Source organism: Prionailurus bengalensis, chromosome D1 (genome assembly GCF_016509475.1).
Source record: "Prionailurus bengalensis isolate Pbe53 chromosome D1, Fcat_Pben_1.1_paternal_pri, whole genome shotgun sequence".
Taxonomy (NCBI): domain Eukaryota; kingdom Metazoa; phylum Chordata; class Mammalia; order Carnivora; family Felidae; genus Prionailurus; species Prionailurus bengalensis.
The window spans coordinates 64,970,545-64,988,353 of NC_057346.1; the positions used below are offsets into that span (position 1 = coordinate 64,970,545).

The 17,809-nt window shown below is 44.5% G+C and overlaps 1 protein-coding gene across 3 annotated transcripts in view; it reads left to right on the forward strand.

Moving 5' to 3' along the window:
• Window positions 1–17,809, forward strand: part of PPFIBP2 (PPFIA binding protein 2) — a 142,862-nt gene that overhangs the window by 25,779 nt on the left and 99,274 nt on the right. For all 3 annotated transcript variants that reach the window (XM_043580544.1, XM_043580546.1, XM_043580545.1), the window contains exon 2: window positions 5,756–5,852. In XM_043580544.1, the coding sequence (XP_043436479.1) occupies window positions 5,789–5,852 (64 nt within the window). In that variant the 5' untranslated portion in view covers window positions 5,756–5,788. The remainder of the gene's footprint in view (window positions 1–5,755; window positions 5,853–17,809) is intronic.

The window sequence follows — 17,809 nt, forward strand, 5'->3', positions numbered from 1 at the left end:
GAGGTGTTTCACTGTAAGGTTCATGGTTACTTTTACTTTTTGGTTTCCATGCAGTTCTTTTGTCATTGGCTTGAGTTTCAACTTTCTTGTCATTGAATTAAACAAATTCCTCCCCATATATAAATCTCTTTGGGTGTTCTGAAGCATGAGGTGTCCTGTTAATTTTGTGTTGCTGGAGAAATCTCTCCCAGAGCTTTTGGAAGCTCTCCAACATGGACCAGCTGTCCTTTTATGTTTGCTGCAGAGCTGTTGCCCTGGCATCTCCCTTATCTCTGCTAGCATATTCTCAGTGTCCCTGTGGGTTTATGTCTTTCAAAATAAATTTCTCTACTGTTGTTTCAGTGGGTAGCTAATTTAGATGTTTGGGTTCAATCTGCTGTATTTACCTGAGGTCTATCTTGTTTACTTTCACTGGTAGCAATGAGATTGGTTTTATCCTGATACAGATGAGACTGTTGAGTCTGAGAGGGGTTAAATAACTTGTCTAAAGATCCACAGTCATTATGCAGCAGAGTGCATGTTTTAACTCCAGACTATGTTCTTTTTTCCTTTGTCCTTTGAAAAGAAAGGTGTTCTTGACTGATATGGGATGTGATTGAAACTTTAGGCACCGCCATCAGTTTCCCTTGTGTCTTCTTCCATCTTCATTTTTTCTTAATACTGAAAATGGCTTCTTGCTCTCTTATCCCAAAGAGATAAATTTCCTATATCCTTCTAAGAAGCTGTCTCCCAAGCAGAGGCATAGCAAGAGGGATTTCTTAAAATAACTGTTTAAGAGTGTTCTGGTTTATGGGCAATCTGTAAATTATGGGGAAAAGGCTTTGGTTGGTTGTGATAACACAACACTTCTTTACCACCTGATGGCCATTTGCAGAAGGAGGAGGTGTGTGATGAGTCCAAAGTTTGGTGGTGGTGGGTTCTTGGCTGAGGGTTCATTCTTCAGGCCTTGCCTTCTAGCTGGGGACACTGTCCCCACCCTACCCCACCCCCATCCCTTCATCTGGACGGAGCCGCCAAGGAGTCCAATCCCAGATCTGGCTCAGTTGTGTCCATGGCACAGGAGACCCTGAAGGAGCAGGGGTACCAGGGACTCTGGATCTGTTCCTGATTCCTTCTTTGGTCCTGGCCAGTGCCAGCCTGCCCGAAACACTTGCAGCTCTAACCACTTTTACTAAAGGAAAAGTACTTTATAAAATGGAATGGAAGCTGGCAATTCATTATGGGTGGGATAAGTCAAGGCTACTTGCCCAAGACTTATCTGAATCAACAGTTCCTGCCTACTTCTGATTCTACTTTGCTGAACATGAAAGCTTAATGCACTAAATCACGGCTTGCCTGAGAGTGCATCACATAACGGGTGGCTAATTGAGGCTCACTTTCTAAATTTCAGAACCCTAATCCTACACCCTTATCAACTTCGAGGTGCCAAACTGACCTTTGCGTGGTGCAATTCATGTGGCTATGACGTCTGTCACCAGATGCTGTCATTCTGAAACAAGACAGTTCCTCTCTATAGCTACAGGGTCATTTTCTGTCTGGCTGGTGGCAAAGAGGGTAAAGCCCTATGTTGGTGGGACATCATCTCAGATAGGAGGATGACAGCATCTAGAGAGGCCTGCAGGTGAAGGGAAGGGTGAATGGTGAATGGGCTACACTTTTTCTTAACATTCCCGGTTTCTTTTTGTAGCTAAGCGTGAGCTAGTCACTTGATAAGAAGAGAAGCCCTCCTGTTCCTTCACCATCAAATGCAGGGCTCTGTTAATAGTCCATGTGTCCAGAGAGAATGAAAACTGGTTGGGGCCACAACAGCTGTCACTGTTGTGACAGCTCCTTAAGAGCCATGTCATGCTCTGCCTGCTCCTCTCCTTCCTGGGCTGGGGGCACCTCCCCCCGCCCCCAGGGAGTCCCCCAGGCACACTATCTCTTGCCCCAGCATCCACGCTGTGACAGGCCCCTCGCTGGCTGCTATAGCTCCCCTCTCATTGGTAGAGAACATGATTTCACTTCCATTCCCCACCACCTGCTTAGAAGTTGCCCTGCTTTTCGCTTGTGCCTTTGGGGTGCTTCTGGAATCCGACTCTCTCCCGGCCCCTTTGGGTCATTGCCTCTTCACCTAGCTTCTCTCCAGGAGGCCTCCAGGCATTCAACTTCTGGAGTTTTGTGCACGTAAGCTCCACATCCCTGATGAACCCAGGCTCCCAGTGGAGGTGCTGTGCCCCTGCAGGGATGAACAGACACTGAATGTGGTGTGTGACATGTGTGCCTCTGAGGCTCCAACCTCCCTGAGGGCAGTGATGTCCCATCGTGTGTTAATGACAGGAGCTCTAACCTCAACAGTGGTCAGAGGAGAAAATGCCTACTAGCTGCCAGAATAGGAATGGTTGGTGACCTTGTGGCTTCCCTGTTCTGAGAGTGTCTGTGCTCACAGATGGGGGCCTGAGGCCTCACATTGATGGCATGTTTGGCCCTTCAAAAGTCTCTCTGTACCCCATGCCACTGATACCTCACAGCTTCCCTGTGACAGAAGCTGGCAGTGCCCCTTCTTACAGGTGTCCTGCCATCACCTGAGACCCAGCAGGTCTGGAACTGAGCTCGTCAGCTGCCCTAAGCAGGTCTGGCTTCTGAGCACTCACAACCTTACCGGCCCCGGGCTCCTGGGTTTTAAATATGATACACCTTTGACTCATGTGTCACTTCACACCACCTCCCATGGGTCCACCCAACCTGCTCTTTGCCAAGTACAAACTCATCCCTGGGCAGAAGGCCTGTGGGCCTCCTCTTATGGCCCTTCTGTTGCAGGGGGTTGTAGCCTGGACCCTCCAGGCTTGGCACCGTCTAACTGTCCTCTCCCTTCTACCCTGGTAGTAAGGCCCCAAATGGGGCCTGCCTATTAAAATACGAGATCTTCTTAAAGATCTGATATGTTTACATCTGAGGCCACTTGGTTTGTTGTGCACTGGCAGTGGGTGTGATTCCCAAGCTCCTCTTATTAATTGCCCTCGTTACACTTATGTGAATTCTGTGAAAGGTTTTGACTCATCATGAGCAGCTGAATGCTCTGGTGTAATCTCATCAACCACTTTGATATTTGCCAATTACATCCTGCCCTTACATGCTTCTCCACCCTTCCATCCCCTCTGCCTGGAATAGCATTCTCCCCCTTATCTTCTGGGAAAACTTCTACTCATCCTTCAAGACCCAGAGAAACTGCATACCGGCCTCTATCAGCTTACCCCATACCGTGTCATCGTTAATTTGTTTATACTTTTGTCTTCACTAGACTGCATGCTCCGTGGGGACAGAGACTAGGTCTGATTTGTCAATATCTCCCCAGTACCCAGCACAGCAGGGTTCAGGGAATGTGGGTGAAAGGGATCTATCAATTTATTCACAAGTATTCACTCATAAGCTTCCTTGTGCCAGGCACTGTGCTGGGCACTGGGCATATAGGGGTGAACAAGGCAGACAGGGCCCCACTGCCTCCATGGAGAGGGTGAGCAAGGCCAGTTGGCAAGCACACAAGTATACGGACGAGATACTTTGGAACTGCTGCACTTGGAAGGGGCTGCTATCGACGGAGGTGTGCAGGGAAGGCCTGTCTCAGATGACACATGGGAGCTGACACCCGGAAGATGAGAATAAATGAGCCATGCAGAGAGCTGGGAAAGCGAGCTCAGGGCTGAGTGGATAGCAGGTGTGAAGTTTCAGAAGAAGACATGGTCTTGGAGTATCGGGGGGGGGGGGAGGGCACAGACAGGAGGCCAATGCTGCTGGAACATGACCAATGGAGAGAGCAATATGGGGTTGGCCTGGCCGGATCCTACACTGCCTCTTTTGAAGGTCCCAGTGAGTGAGCAGTGTGGACTTTTCCTTAGGAGTAGTGGGAAGTCTTCAGAGGGAACTATTTCAGACCTTTAATATCTCTGAACAGGTGGGAATGTGTGGATTATTGACCTGCAATAATTGTGTGTGATTGTGTGTGCTTTTCCTGCTACCTCTACTCTCGTCCCCCAAACCCCCAAGCTTGCTTCTATTCAGCCCATGAGATCTGCACATGTTTGGGGTCTCTAGTGGCCTGGGCTGCTCTTCTCAGCAGTGGCAGCTCTGTCCCTTGCTGCAGCCTCCTGTAGTAGCTCCTGCCACAGCCTTGAGGTGCTGATGAGGCTCCCACCCCCTCTGTAGGCTCCCGTTCTCATGCCCCTGCGTTGATTGTGCAATGGCCCTTGGACTGCTGAGGCTCAGTGCCTATTCCCAGACCTTCCTTGGCCTTTGCTCCTATGAATCACTGCCCTCCCTCTCCACACAAATAGTTGCTTATCTCTCTTTGCCATGCCTACCTCCTCCAGGGGAACCAGCCTCTTGGACTTACCTGGGTTCTCTGTTCCTGAGCCTACCTCATTTAGTTTAAAGTCTCTCATCCAGTGCACCGTCCTGGCACAAATACATCCTGAGATCGTTGCCTCACTTCAAAAACAAAAACAGAAACAGCTAACATATGTTGAGCACTCACTATCTGTAAGGAAATGTACTGAGTACTTTCTATGAAATATTAATTCCTCATTTCATCATGACATCAACCTGGTGTGTTAAGTGCTGGTATTATCCACATTTTACAGATGAGGATACTGAGGCTCAGAGATCACATAGTAAATGGTAGAGCAGGGTTTGAACCCCGTCTATTTTAACAGCTACTGCCTGGTATAGTCCAATGTGGTTCTTTGTGGTCCTAAAATCTTTATCCATACCATCTCCAAAGCCACTTCTCTGTGGCTTCTCACTTTCCTTTCTTCCCTTTGAAAGTCCAACATCAACAGGGAACAGGAGCCGAGACCCCCAGGACCCTCTGTTTCCTGACCCGGGCCATCCTTGGGTAGAGGAGCCAGGCCGGTTCTCCACAGCACTTATGCCCGTTGGACACATGCACAGGAGCAAACAACAGCTCCTGCCTACCATTTATAGGTGTGAACTAGGGATTACAAATACAGTTGTCTCTCCCTGCCACCAGAGAGTGGGTGGGAAGCAATAAAACGAGAAGAGGCTGCAGGAAGACAGTTTAGCTGAAAGACCGTTCGTAGAGGCAGCGTTGTCCAGAGATAGAACCAATTGCCATCTCCGTTAGACGGGAGACTCAGCCTGGGGGGAGGGTGGCCTTTGTGTCCTGGGAGAAGCTCTTCAGTCCTGAGGAGGTGGGATGCTGCACTTTGCGTGGTGTTGGGTAGTCTAGAACTAAGATGGTGAGAGGAATTTTCCAGGTTCCTGGGACAGAGCTCTCCCCACAACAGTGTGTCCCCTAGGCCAGGCACTTTTGACCATCCAGGAAAGTGGCAGCCGAGGACTCTTGGCCTGGATCACACCTACCCGACAAAGGCGTTGCAGGTGCGGGACAGATGCGGCTCTAAGACAGACGTGCCTCCTGAGACTCCTGATGCCCGCTTGCTGCAGGGCACGTCCTCACTGAGTCCCTTTATCCGACTCGTAAGGGAGATTCCCCCGTGCTGGCTGCAGCTTCTGGAACCTGGGACTATAATGGCGGCTCTTAATCTCAGATGTGAATGGGATAGTGTGCTAAAGCCTCGGGAGATGGATCACTCGCGCCAGGAGGGAGAGGCTCTAGAGACAGCAGAACCGGGGGGTGGCCGGCTCGGATTCTTGCTAGAGCGGCCCACGTGATGTTGAAAGAGGAGGGTTTGCGGTCTTGCCTGCGTAATGTGGGCCTCTCTGCAACTTTTCCTTTGTCCTGTGCTTGAACTTTCAGTAAGACAAGAAGAAGACTGAGGGGAGAGGAGCCATGGCTTCGGATGCCAGTCACGTGCTAGAAGCCGCCCTGGAGCAAATGGACGGGATCATTGCAGGTACGGTCAGGGGGTCAGGGGGTCCCAACAACTGATGGCTCGTCCTCTACATCTCAAAGACTGTTTTCTCTCATTCCACCTTTCTTTCTGGCACAGCGAGAAGCCCCTCGGTCGATTTATTTGATTTTATTGTGCATGCCGTCTCTTTTTTTGAGTTCAGACTTGTGGAACACCTTGATCCCTGGCATGAGGTTAGGTCTCTGCCGAGGCAGTGTGGGTGTGCCATACGTTAGCACACTTTGGCTCCTGGCCGAGAGGCAGTTTGGGTGCATTAAGACTGTTTTTACTGTAAATTTGTCCGAGGTTTTACTGTAAATTTGTCAGAGTACAGCATGACCTATCACAGGTGAGCTGAGACAAAACTCAAAGTCTGGAGACCTTGGTGCCTCATGCGGGTGTCCGCTCTCTTCCTCAGCTGCTCTCCAGTGTGCTTGGGAATCAGGAGGCAGTTTGGTATGGATTCACCTCCTCACCTAAAGAATGTTCCTTATGCCATATTGTTTCTTACCTGTTTGGCCACTGTTTGACTTCAGGTCCACATTAGCCATTTAAGAATAGTCCCCAGAAAAGATCCGGTGAAACTGATTAATTGGAAAGGAGCACCAGTGGGCTGTTTGGGCTGATTAACTCTTTGATGGTGGGGGGGAGGGTGGGGGGAACCCAAGCCCGTACTGATTACAATAAACCTCTCATTGAAAATCTTTCTGGAAGGCTCCAAGGTCTTCTTTCTGCCCTGACCAGATGACAAGTCAGGGGCCTTATTTGCTGACTGGCCATGCTTCTTTGGGACTTTGCTCCTCTCTGTGCAGAGCTGCGGCTGGAGGAGTTCGGGGACGAGGGCTTGGGCTGAGTGTGGCTAAAGCCTAGGATGTGCATGGGCACTGGACACCGCCCCTTGCCAGGCAATTGCTTTTCCTTCCACCCTGCGAGGACAGTCTGATTCACCGAGGGTTGTGGGTGTTGGCACCTGGGTGGGAGAGGCTGTGTGTTGAAGCTTCTTCATGTTCTTGGTGGCACTGTAACATGTCCTAGCTGTCATCTGTCAGGCTCCTCATTTCTTAGTGAACATAAGAGCTCTTGAGAGGCCTGATAATGTTCTGCTTCTCCAAGGCTCTACAGATTGGGATGTCCTGTTCTAGGTTAGGGCCTCCAAATCCCCCTTGAAAGGAAACAGTCAAGAGTACGGATTTCCTAGCAGTCCTTGTAGAGTCTCATCTGGAAGCCATCAGGGGCTCATGTGCAGTGGGATCAGAGCCACAGGGTCAGGCCCTCCGACCTCAAAGTTCTTGGATGGGTGTGAAAGCTGAATGGACACCTTCTAAAGAAGACAGCTGGTGTGGGGCCAGTCCTGCTTCCTGCCTCCTAATTTCTCCACACTGGCATTCCTAAAATGATGAAGCCTCTAGCAAAATACCCTGTCTCTGAGAGAGCAGCATGTGACCCTCAGGGCTTTGCCTTAACCCAGGATCTGCTGGTGAGGATCTGGGATGGACAAAGAGGAAGGGCCCTGGGACTGGGTGGTACAGAACCCAGGAGGCCCATCCCCCTGCATTTCCAGCACAAACTGCTCCCTCCTTCCCTTTCCTTCATCATCCACACTGGCTGCTTCCTTCTAGAAGGGCTCCTTGGGCAGCTGTGCCTGAAACAGTCTACATTCTAAGGCATTCTTTGCAGATTGGTCAGGAGAAACACCTGCAGACAGACTGTTTGGATCAAATCCTGCCTCTACAACAACCTCTTTACCTGACTGTGCCTCAGTTTCCTCACATTTAAAATGGGAATAATCACAGTACCCTCCTTAGAAGGTTGCTACGCTTACATGCATAAGGTGCTGAGAACAGTGCCTGGCAGGTAGTAAGCCCTATAAAATGTTAACTTTTGAGAAATTAATGAGGGATTAAAAAAAATCTTTATTATGTTACGTCTTTAGAGACATGTTAGAGTTCTTATTTATTCAGGGCCTTGTTTCACCCATTTGTGTTTTGTGTTTTTCATTGCATAAGGCTTGTGCGGGCCTTGCTAGACTCGCCTGGGATTTGCAAGATTAATGCATGGTCTTCTGAGTGGTCTCCGTGCTGTTGCTCCTGTTGGTGGCACTGTAACATGTCCTAGCTGTTATCTATCAGGCTCCTGGCCCTTTTTACCCTCTGTCTCCCACAGAGCAGCAGAGCCATCCTTGAAACTCACTTCAAACCACAGCATTCGTCTCTCCAAAGCTCGTCAATGGCTTCCCATCTGAGGATAAAATCTGAAGTCCTCAGTACACCCAGCCCTTCCATACACGATCTGGCCTTTGACTGCATGTATGGCCACACCTCCTACCACTTTCCTCCTGGCTTATCTCCAGGCATGAGGTTAGGCTGTCTCAGGACCTTTGTGTGTGCTGCCCCCTTAGCTGGAATGCCATCCTCCAGATACCCTCAGATATGATCGCTGCTGAAATGTCACCACATCACAGAGGTCCCCCCCCCGACCCTCTCTAATTAGCATCTTTTCCTCCCACCACTCTGTCCTCATATCCTGTTTATATTTCTTTATAGCACTTTTCACCACCTGACCTATTACATTCACATTTGTCTCCCCGTGTATCGTCAGCCTCCCACACCAGATTGTAAGTTTCATGGGGACAGGGGCTCTGCTGCTCCATCCCTGGTGCCTCCATTGGTCCGCAGCACATATTAGGTGTTTAATAAGTATCTGTCACATACATGTTTTATTTACTTTTGTGAATAGGCTCTCCTTTTCAGGGCGCAGTTATTAGTGTATATATGTGTATATATATATATATATATATATATATATATATATATATCCTTTTACCTGACTGTGCTGAACTTCATTTATTCTTTTCTTGGTAACTTTCACTGATTATTCTGGAATAACAAAGCACTAATTTTTTTTTTTTTTTGAAGATTCAATGATTGGCATGTTCTGTGAACCATCTCTCAAGTAATAATTGGCTCACACAGACATTTGACAGGAGCTATTTGGCAGATAATTGAACATTGAAGTAATTAGTGCATGTCTGGAGGGTATATATTCTACGCCATTTGTGATGAAAAGAATGATAAATATTGAATTATCTGCAAGATTATTAATACCCTCCTCATATTCAAGGTGGTTGGCCCAAACTGGACCTAAGAGCTTAAGAGTTTTTGTGGTTGTGGGGCACCTGGGTGCCTCATTCAGTTAAGCGTCAGACTTCAGCTCAGGTCATGATCTCTCGGCTCGTGACTTCGAGCCCCTCATCAGGCTCTGTGCTGACAGCTCAGAGCCTGGAGCCTGCTTTGGATTCTGTGTCTCCCTCTCTCTCTGCTCCTCCCTGGCTTGCACTCTGTCTCTCTCTTTCTCTCTCTCAAAAGTAAATAAACGGTTTTAAAAAAAATTTTTTTTTTTAATTTTTTTTTTCAACATTTATTTATTTTTGGGACAGAGAGAGACAGAGCATGAACGGGGGAGGGGCAGAGAGAGAGGGAGACACAGAATCGGAAACAGGCTCCAGGCTCTGAGCCATCAGCCCAGAGCCCGACGCGGGGCTCGAACTCCCGGACCGCGAGATCGTGACCTGGCTGAAGTCGGACGCTTAACCGACTGCGCCACCCAGGCGCCCCTAAAAAAATTTTTTAAAAAGAGATTTTATGCTTGTTAGTGTGGAGTAGGGGGTTAGACCGTTGAAGTTTGAATTCCAGCTCAGTCACTTAGGACTGGCCGTGGGATCTTTAGGCAGATTGTTTAATCCCTCTGAGCTCAGTTTCCTCATATATAAAATAGTGATAATTGTACCTATCTCATATTATTGGGAGGATTAAATTAATGGAGGTAAGGCACTTAGTGCTCAGTTGGTATAAGTTAGTTTGTTTTGTTGAGGTTAGCACTGACTGACATTATGATTTTTACCACGTAGGGTCGCAGTGCTGGATTTCCAGTCTAGGGCCATCTGAGTTTCTTCTGGGCTGCTTTCATGCCTGCACTGGTTTTATGATGCTGTGCAGTGGAGTTCTGGGGGCTCTGTGAAGCCATTTGAGAGAAAAGTTACCTGGGAACGGGGTCCGGTTCCGTGCTTGCTCCTGGTCCCCTAGCCAGAGTGACTTTGCTCTCTTCTCTCTCAGACGCATGCGACTTCCAAGTGAGGGTTCCTCTGCTGAAAGGGCGGCAGCTAAGAGAAAGTTTGAAAACCGTGGTATCACATCATGATGCCACAAATCCTGCAGAAATGACATTTCTCTGTGAACATTTAAATCATCCTTTCTGCATTTCTATTCACCTATTAATTTGAAGTCGAATGGTGCCAAGGGATGTCAACACTACCAAAACACAATTGCTTTTGCATCCATTGAGGTGCTCAAATGAGCACCCAAGGACTGTGTTCTCTCACTTTCTGAAAACACAATTACCACTTTATTTCAATGGAAGAAACTTTTGTAGGCTCCCTGCACATCCCATATCGCAAGCATTCATGCGAAAACAACATGGATTCCTCCTAAAAGGACAGTTCCTTCAACAATGATGATTCTTAGGCACAACACTATATGACAAGAGATTTCCCTTTATTAATTACTCTGTAGTATGCTAGGCTCAGGTTCACTTTCCAAAACTCCTTCCTAGAAGAGTATACTTAGGGCATGTGATCTCAGTATTTATGTAAGTAGGTCTTTAATGGGGAAAAAAGAATATTCTCCTTCCTCCAAATCGATGTAAACAATGCAAACACTATAGGAGATTATCACTCCTGTAAACAACCAGGCCAGAAATACCCTGAGAGGACATCCTGATGCACAAGTGTCAAATTTACTTGTCTCTGAGCCTCGGTGTGGTGACCCTTATCTCAGGGCACTTGGTGGCTCTGGAGGTGTGAGGCAAAGAAATCCCTTGCCAGCAGAAACAGGACCATTAAATGAAACTCCTTATATGGTTGAATTTTTGAAACCCGAATGGGTGTTTCCTGGGTATGACTGTGCTTGATTGGAGCCCTAAAATTCTGTGCCAGAAAGTTGGAAGGAGGTGACTGAAAGACCCCAGGACCCTTGTTAAAAATGATGTTTCTAGTACAAAAGACCACTGTTGTAGCTTCCGGTACAATGTTAACCTTTGCTCTTGCTCCTGATTAATCCCTGTGATTCGGCCCACAAATAATACTATAATTGAATTACACTGTTGACCGTTGAAATTGAACCACATATTGCTTAAGTACATTGCTCTGCATGACCCAGGGCAACTGCCACATGCTCATTTTGCATCTGGCTTAATTTGTGGGCTGACAGGTTCAGTGGCTGCTCTGGGAGGCCATTTCTGCAGTAGTACAGAAAAGCCCATGGTCAGAACACAGATGGCCACTTATTCCTCTTCACCGTAGCAGGGGGTCGTTCATGCAGTCATCTGCAAGCTGTACCCATCGATGAGGAAGAGTTAAAAGGGGCCTGTTTTGTGACAGTTTTAAAAAGAGGTTGCTCTGGGCCTTGCTGTGAACTCTGATTAGTGTCTGGTGTTTCTTTCTTTCTTTCTTTTTTTTTTTTTTTAAGATTTAGATTTGGGGTAGAGTAAGTTCTGGTCAAGACTGAGATTATTCACTTTGACTGATGAATGGCTGTGGCATTGAAGGCTGCTGATCAGTCCATGCTCTGCACATGCTCAGTTAACTGGTCTGGTCCAGGTCCTCTCTGAGGTAGGTCGGCATATAGCAGTCATGAGTAAGGGGGTGGGAGAACCTAACCTTGCCTGCTTCCCACTCAGGATTCAGGTGGAGAGCACTGTGCTCTGATTCTGACCTGGGCACGGTCAGAGTGGAAGTTTGGAGGTGACCAGGGGCCTGAGCTATCAAGACTATCTATCCTTTGTGTAAAGAGGTCGGAATGGGCCATGGTGGCAAGCACTGTTCAACAGCCATCGTTTTGATTTTTCCCCTTGCTACAGAGCACTCCTCCACTCCTTCAGGGCTGCACAGCCTCATTTTTTGTTCTCCGAAAGAGTTTGAGTAAAACTGGAATTCTCACTTGTTCCTTAAATACCTGCTCTAGATGTAGGTATCGGAACTGACATACAAAACCACGTGGACCTGGTATTTTCTCCTTGAAAGATGTCCTGTTTTTAATGGTTAGAAACAGGTTTTAACTTCTTAGTTGAGTTTTGGCAAGTTGCATTTTTCTAAAAATTTGTGCATTTTACTAAGATCTTTAATTTTGTTAGCATAAGCATGGCTATCATATTTTTTAAAGATCTGCTATACCTGTTGTGTATTCCTAATAGTGCTTAATTATGCCCTCTGTTTTTTGATCAGTCTTACCAGGGTTATCTTTATTATTATTATTTTCAAAGAACTGACTTTGCTGATGACTTTCCATCGTATGTGTGTGGCGTGTTTATTATTTATTCTGTAAATACATAAATATGTATATGTATTAGTCCAGGTTGTCCAGAGAAACAAAATCAATAGTGTGTGTGTGTGTGTGTGTGCGCACGCACGTGCGTGCATATCTGTGTGTATGTGTGCCTGTCCATGTGTGTTTAGAGAAAGAGATCTCTGAGAGAAACGCTTGTTGACTGGTAGATTTTAAGAAATTGACTCACGTGATTATGAGAGCTAGCAAGTTCAGTCTCTCCAGGATAGGGCAGCAGGCCGGAGACCCAGGGGAGAGCCAATGTTGCAGTTCCAGTCTGCAGGCCAGCTGCTGGCAGAATTCCTTCTTCTTCCAGGGAGATCTGTCCTCTTCCGTCATGACCTTTCACCAATTTGATGTTATGGAGAGCAATCTGCATTAGATACAACCTACTAGTTTCAATGTTAATCTTGTCTAAAAAATACCTTCACAAACATCTAGACTAAGGTTTGGCCAAATACCGGGGTACTCTGGCCTAGCCAAGTTGACACATGAAATTAACCACCACAGTATATGTGAATAAATATGCATTCTGTATCTATACTTAATATATATTCATATTTAACTTACTTGAATGGTTTTTGTCATTTTCTTCTCTGCTTACCTAAATGTATCTATTCTCTTTTAGAAACCAAATTAAGGGGCATCTGGGTGGTTTAGTTGGTTAAGCGTCCAACTTTGGCTCAGGTCATGATCTGGTGGTTCTTGCGTTTGAGCCCTGCATAGGGCTCTGTGCTGACAACTCAGAGCCTGGAACCTGCTTCAGATTCTGTGTCTCCCTCTCTCTCTGCCTCTCTCTCTCTCTCTCTCTCTCTCTCAAAAATAAATAAAACATTAAAAAAAAATTTAACCGAATTAAAAAACCAATCAATAATAATATGTTTTCAATTGACTGCTAACTTCCACGTGTTGTGGTTAAGTGGTCTCTAATACTTATTCTTTGGAATTTATTGATACTTGCTTTGTGGCCTTGATTAGAGCACTGTCAGCTTTCATTAATGTCCCATGTGTGCTGGAAAGGTGTGTACATTCTCCCAATTGTCAGGTGCAATGTTCTGTATTTGTTCATTACATCCACTTTGTTTAAATCTTTGCTATCATTACAGATTGTTTTGGTCTGCTTGATCTCATCAGTTTCTTAGAAATACATATTAAAATTATACTAGATGGTGGATTTTGTCTCCCTATAATTCTGGGTATTTTGCCTTATATTTTGGAGCTGTGTTTTGTATTATATGAATACACTTTTAGAGTTCTACCTTCCCGGTGAACACTTTTATTAGCATAGAGTAACACTCTTCATCTCTAGCAATGTTTTTTGTCTTGAAGAGTATTTTTTCTCGTGTTAATCTGTCCATTCCAACTTTGTTTTGGTTTTTCTTGGTATTATATTGGTATTGACCTTCTTCCACCCTTTTTCAGTATCAAGCTTTCAGTGTGCTTTTGTTTTAGATGTATCTTTTGCCAATGGGATATAGGTACCCTTTTACTTTTTAACCAGTTTAACAATACCTGTCTTTCAACCAGCTGGTGTCGTCTGTATACATTTATTTTGATGATTAATTCATCTGACCATTTTTCAACAATCTTATTGTCTGATTTCTACTTGTCTCACACTTTCTGGGCTTCACTCACCCCCCTCTTTTTTTTTTTCTTTAAACATCAAATTATTTGTATGTGTTCTTATTCCAGATTCTAGGCCCAGTTTCCTTCTGTAGGGTAGGCTTCTCTACTTTACTGAAGGTGTTGCCCTTTTGTATCCTGGCTTCGTGCAGAGGTCTCCCATCTGACCTCTCCCTTGGATCAACCTAAACTTTGTCTCCTGTCCCCCCAAGTGGTCTGTGGCCCAGGTGTTAGACTGTCAGGGAACCGGCAGTGGCATCCTGGATAAACACCAGTTCAAATGCTCTCTTTCCTTTGAGGTTCTGAGCTCTGAAGATTTCCTTCAGTTTAGCTACTTAAAAAGGTGTGTGCACATGGGTTTTTGAATTTTGGGGTGTCCTTCGAGGGTTTTCTCTGTACAACTAGTCTGCCACTGCCGGCCCCTTGGCTGATGTAATGCTGTCCTTTTATGGCTCACCATCCCCTTCTGCCATCTTCAGAGCGAGTGGTGACAGGTCGAGTCCTCAGGTCGTGTCCCTCTGACCCAGTCATCTGTGTCCCTCTTCTTATTTAACTGGAAACCTGTATCTCCCCCTCCTTTTCACCCATTTTTCCCAGTCCCCAAACCCCCTTACCTCTAGCAACCATCTGTTCTCTGTATTTGTAGGTCTGATTCTACTTTTTGTTTATTCATTTGTGTGGTTTATTTTTAGATTTCACATGTGAGTGAAATCATATGGTATTATTAGTCTTTCTCAGTCTAACTTATTTCATTTAGGATAATGCCCTCTAGGTCCATCCATGTTGTCGCAAATGGCATGATCTCACCCCTTTTTATGGCTGTGTAATATTCCTTTATACATGTCACATTTTCCTTATCCATTCATCTATCCATGGACACATAGGTTGCTTCTGTATTTTGGTTATTGTGAATAATGCTGTAATAAACACAGGGGTACGTGTACCTTTTTGAATTAGTGTTTTTGTTTCTTTGGGTAAATACCCAGTAGTGGAATTCCTGAATCATATGGTAATTCTATTTTTAATTTTTTGAGGAAACTCCATACTGTTTTCCACAATGGCTGCAGCAGTTTACATTCCCACCAACAGTATACGAGGGTTCCTTTTTCTCCACATCTTCGCCAATACTTATTATTTCTTGTCTTTTTTATTTTAGTCATTCCAGTAAGTATGTGGTCAGTTTGGGGGAAAAAATATTTCATATGTGCTTGAACACGGTGTGCCATCTCTCGTTGTTTGGGACAGAGTTCTTTGTCCTTTGTTGTTCTGTTGTATCACTTCATTTTTTATTTCCTGTTTAGCTCTGCTTGATCTGTCATTTCCTAGGTTAGATGGTCACAACATGCTCTCTTTTTTACACACCATGGGATTTGGTTTTTAAAATTTGTGTTTGAGATTTGTGCGTCCAACTTCCTCAGTGAGAAGGCCTGGAAATCCCCTACATCGTGCTCAGGACTGCTGAGCTGTATGGTTCCGGGGGTGCCATGTACACTCCGGACTACAGGTTGTCCTGGCAAGTTCTCTGTATTATATAAGCTGGGAGCAGTCCCTTCCAACACTCAAACAAAATAGAGCAGAATTTTTCACTTCTTGAAGGTTTGAGAGAACTTACTTGTAAAAACACTCGGCCTGAAATGTTCTTTGGAAAAGAAATTTAAATTATGGTTCAAATGCTTCAAATTATAGTTTAAATTATTTATTTTACAGGACTATTCAGATGATTTTTTATTTGTTTTTATCATTTTATCCAGTTAATGTGTGTGTGTGTGTGTGTGTGTGTTTTAAATTTGTTTTTGGTTTTGTCTTGCTGGCCTTTGTTGTTGTTTTTAATCTCTGCTAGAAAGTTAAATGTCTATTACTATTCTTTTAAGGCTCATACTTATATATTTAACATGCCTCCTTACCATGAAGGCTAAAGATAAATATCTTTAAAGAAGAGTAATGCTTCATCATTAATACATGACTCTTAGAACGCTTTGATTTCTATCAGTGCCCCATTGTCCACATTATTTTTGTGCAGAGTTCTAATGTCATCTTCATCCATATCCTCAAAATTATTATGTTTTTTAATTGGCAGTGTTTATTTTGTTTAACAAATAATTTTAACACAGTTGGTTCTTTCATCCCACACCTTTTTGCTTGCCATAGTTTCTTTCTTCATGAAGTAGATCCTTTAAAATTAATTCAGTAATAAATTGCATGAGTCATCATCTGAAAAATGTACTCTTTTTATTCTCTTTTAAAAGTTTATTTATTTTGAGAAAGAGAGAGAAAGAGCAGGCGCGTGTGTGCACTAGCAGGGGAGGGGCAGAGAGAGAGGGAGAGAATCCCAAGCAGGCTCTGTGCTGTCAGCGCAGAGCCCATCTTTATTTTATTCTTAATCTTGAGTGACAGGTTTTCTAGAAGTTGTAGATGAGGGGCGATCTGGGTGGCTCAGTCAGTTAAGTGTCTGACTTCGGTTAAATGTCTGACTTCAGTTCAGATCATGATCTCCCGGGTTTTGAGTTTGGGCCCTGTGTTGGGCTCTGTGCTGACAGCTTGGAGCTTGGAGCCTGCTTCGGATTCTGTGTCTCCCTCTCTATCTGCCCCTCCCCTGCTCACACTCTCTCTGTCTGTCTCTCTCTCTCAAAAATAAATAAGCATTAAAAAAAAGAAGTTGTGGATGATATTTTATGGTCATTGGTCATATATATAATGGAATATTACTCAGCCATAAAAAGAATGAAATCTTGCCATTTGCAACAACATGGATGTATCTAAGGAGTATAATGCTAAGTGAAATAAGTCATTCAGAGAAGTATGTTAACTATACTGAAATTACAATTTTTCTAAATTATAAATATATACATGTGAATAAATATATACATGTGTGTATATGTATATATACACACATGTATATATATATACACACATGTATATATATATATACACACACACATGTATATACATATATATGTGTATATATCTCACATCTTCTTTATCCTTTCATCTACTGAGGGGTACTTGGGCTGATTCCCTAATTTGGCTATTGCAAATAATATTGCAAAAAACATAGGACTGCATATGTCTTTTTGAATTAATGTTTTCATAGTCTTTGGGTAAATACCCAGTAGTGGAATTACTGAACCATATGGTAATTCTATTTTTAATTTTTTGAAATGCCTCCATACTGTTTTTCCATAGTGGCTATACCAGTTTGCAATCCTATCAACATTGCATGAGAGTTCCTTTTTCTTCACATCCTCACCAACACCTGTTGGTTCTTATGTTTTTCATTTTAGCCATTCTGACCAGTGTGAGGTGGTATCTCAGTGTGGTTTTGATTTACATTTTCCTAATGATGAGCAATGTTCAGCATCTTTTCATGTGTCTGTTGGCCATCTGGATGTCTTTGAAGGTCTGTTCACGTCTTCTACCCATTCTTTAATTGGATTATTTGGGGATCTTTTGGTGTTAAGTTGTGTGCAAACATCTTCTCCCATTCAAAAGGTTGTCTTTTAGTTCTGTTGATTGTTTCCTTTGCTGCGTGGAAGCAATTTATTTGTTTGCTTGTTTATTTAAGAGAGCAAGTGGGGGAGGAGTAGAGAGAGTGGGGTGAAAGAGAATCCCAAGCAGGCTTCACGCCAACAGCACAGAGCCTGATGTGGGGCTCAAACTCAAGAACTGCGAGACCATGAACTGAGCCGAAACCAAGTTTTGGATACTTAACCAACTGAGCTACCCAGGTGCCCCAGAGGCTTTTTATTTTGATGAAGTCCCAATAGTTTATTTTTGCTTTTGTTTCCTTGCATCTGGAGACATATCTAGAAAACTGTGTCTATGGCTTATGTCAAAGAGGTTACTGCCAGTGTTCTCCTCTAGGAATTTTATGGTTTCAGGTCTCACATTTAGGTCCTTAATCCAATTTTGAGTTTATTTTTGTGGTATAAGAAAGTGGTCCAGTTTCATTGTTTTGCATGT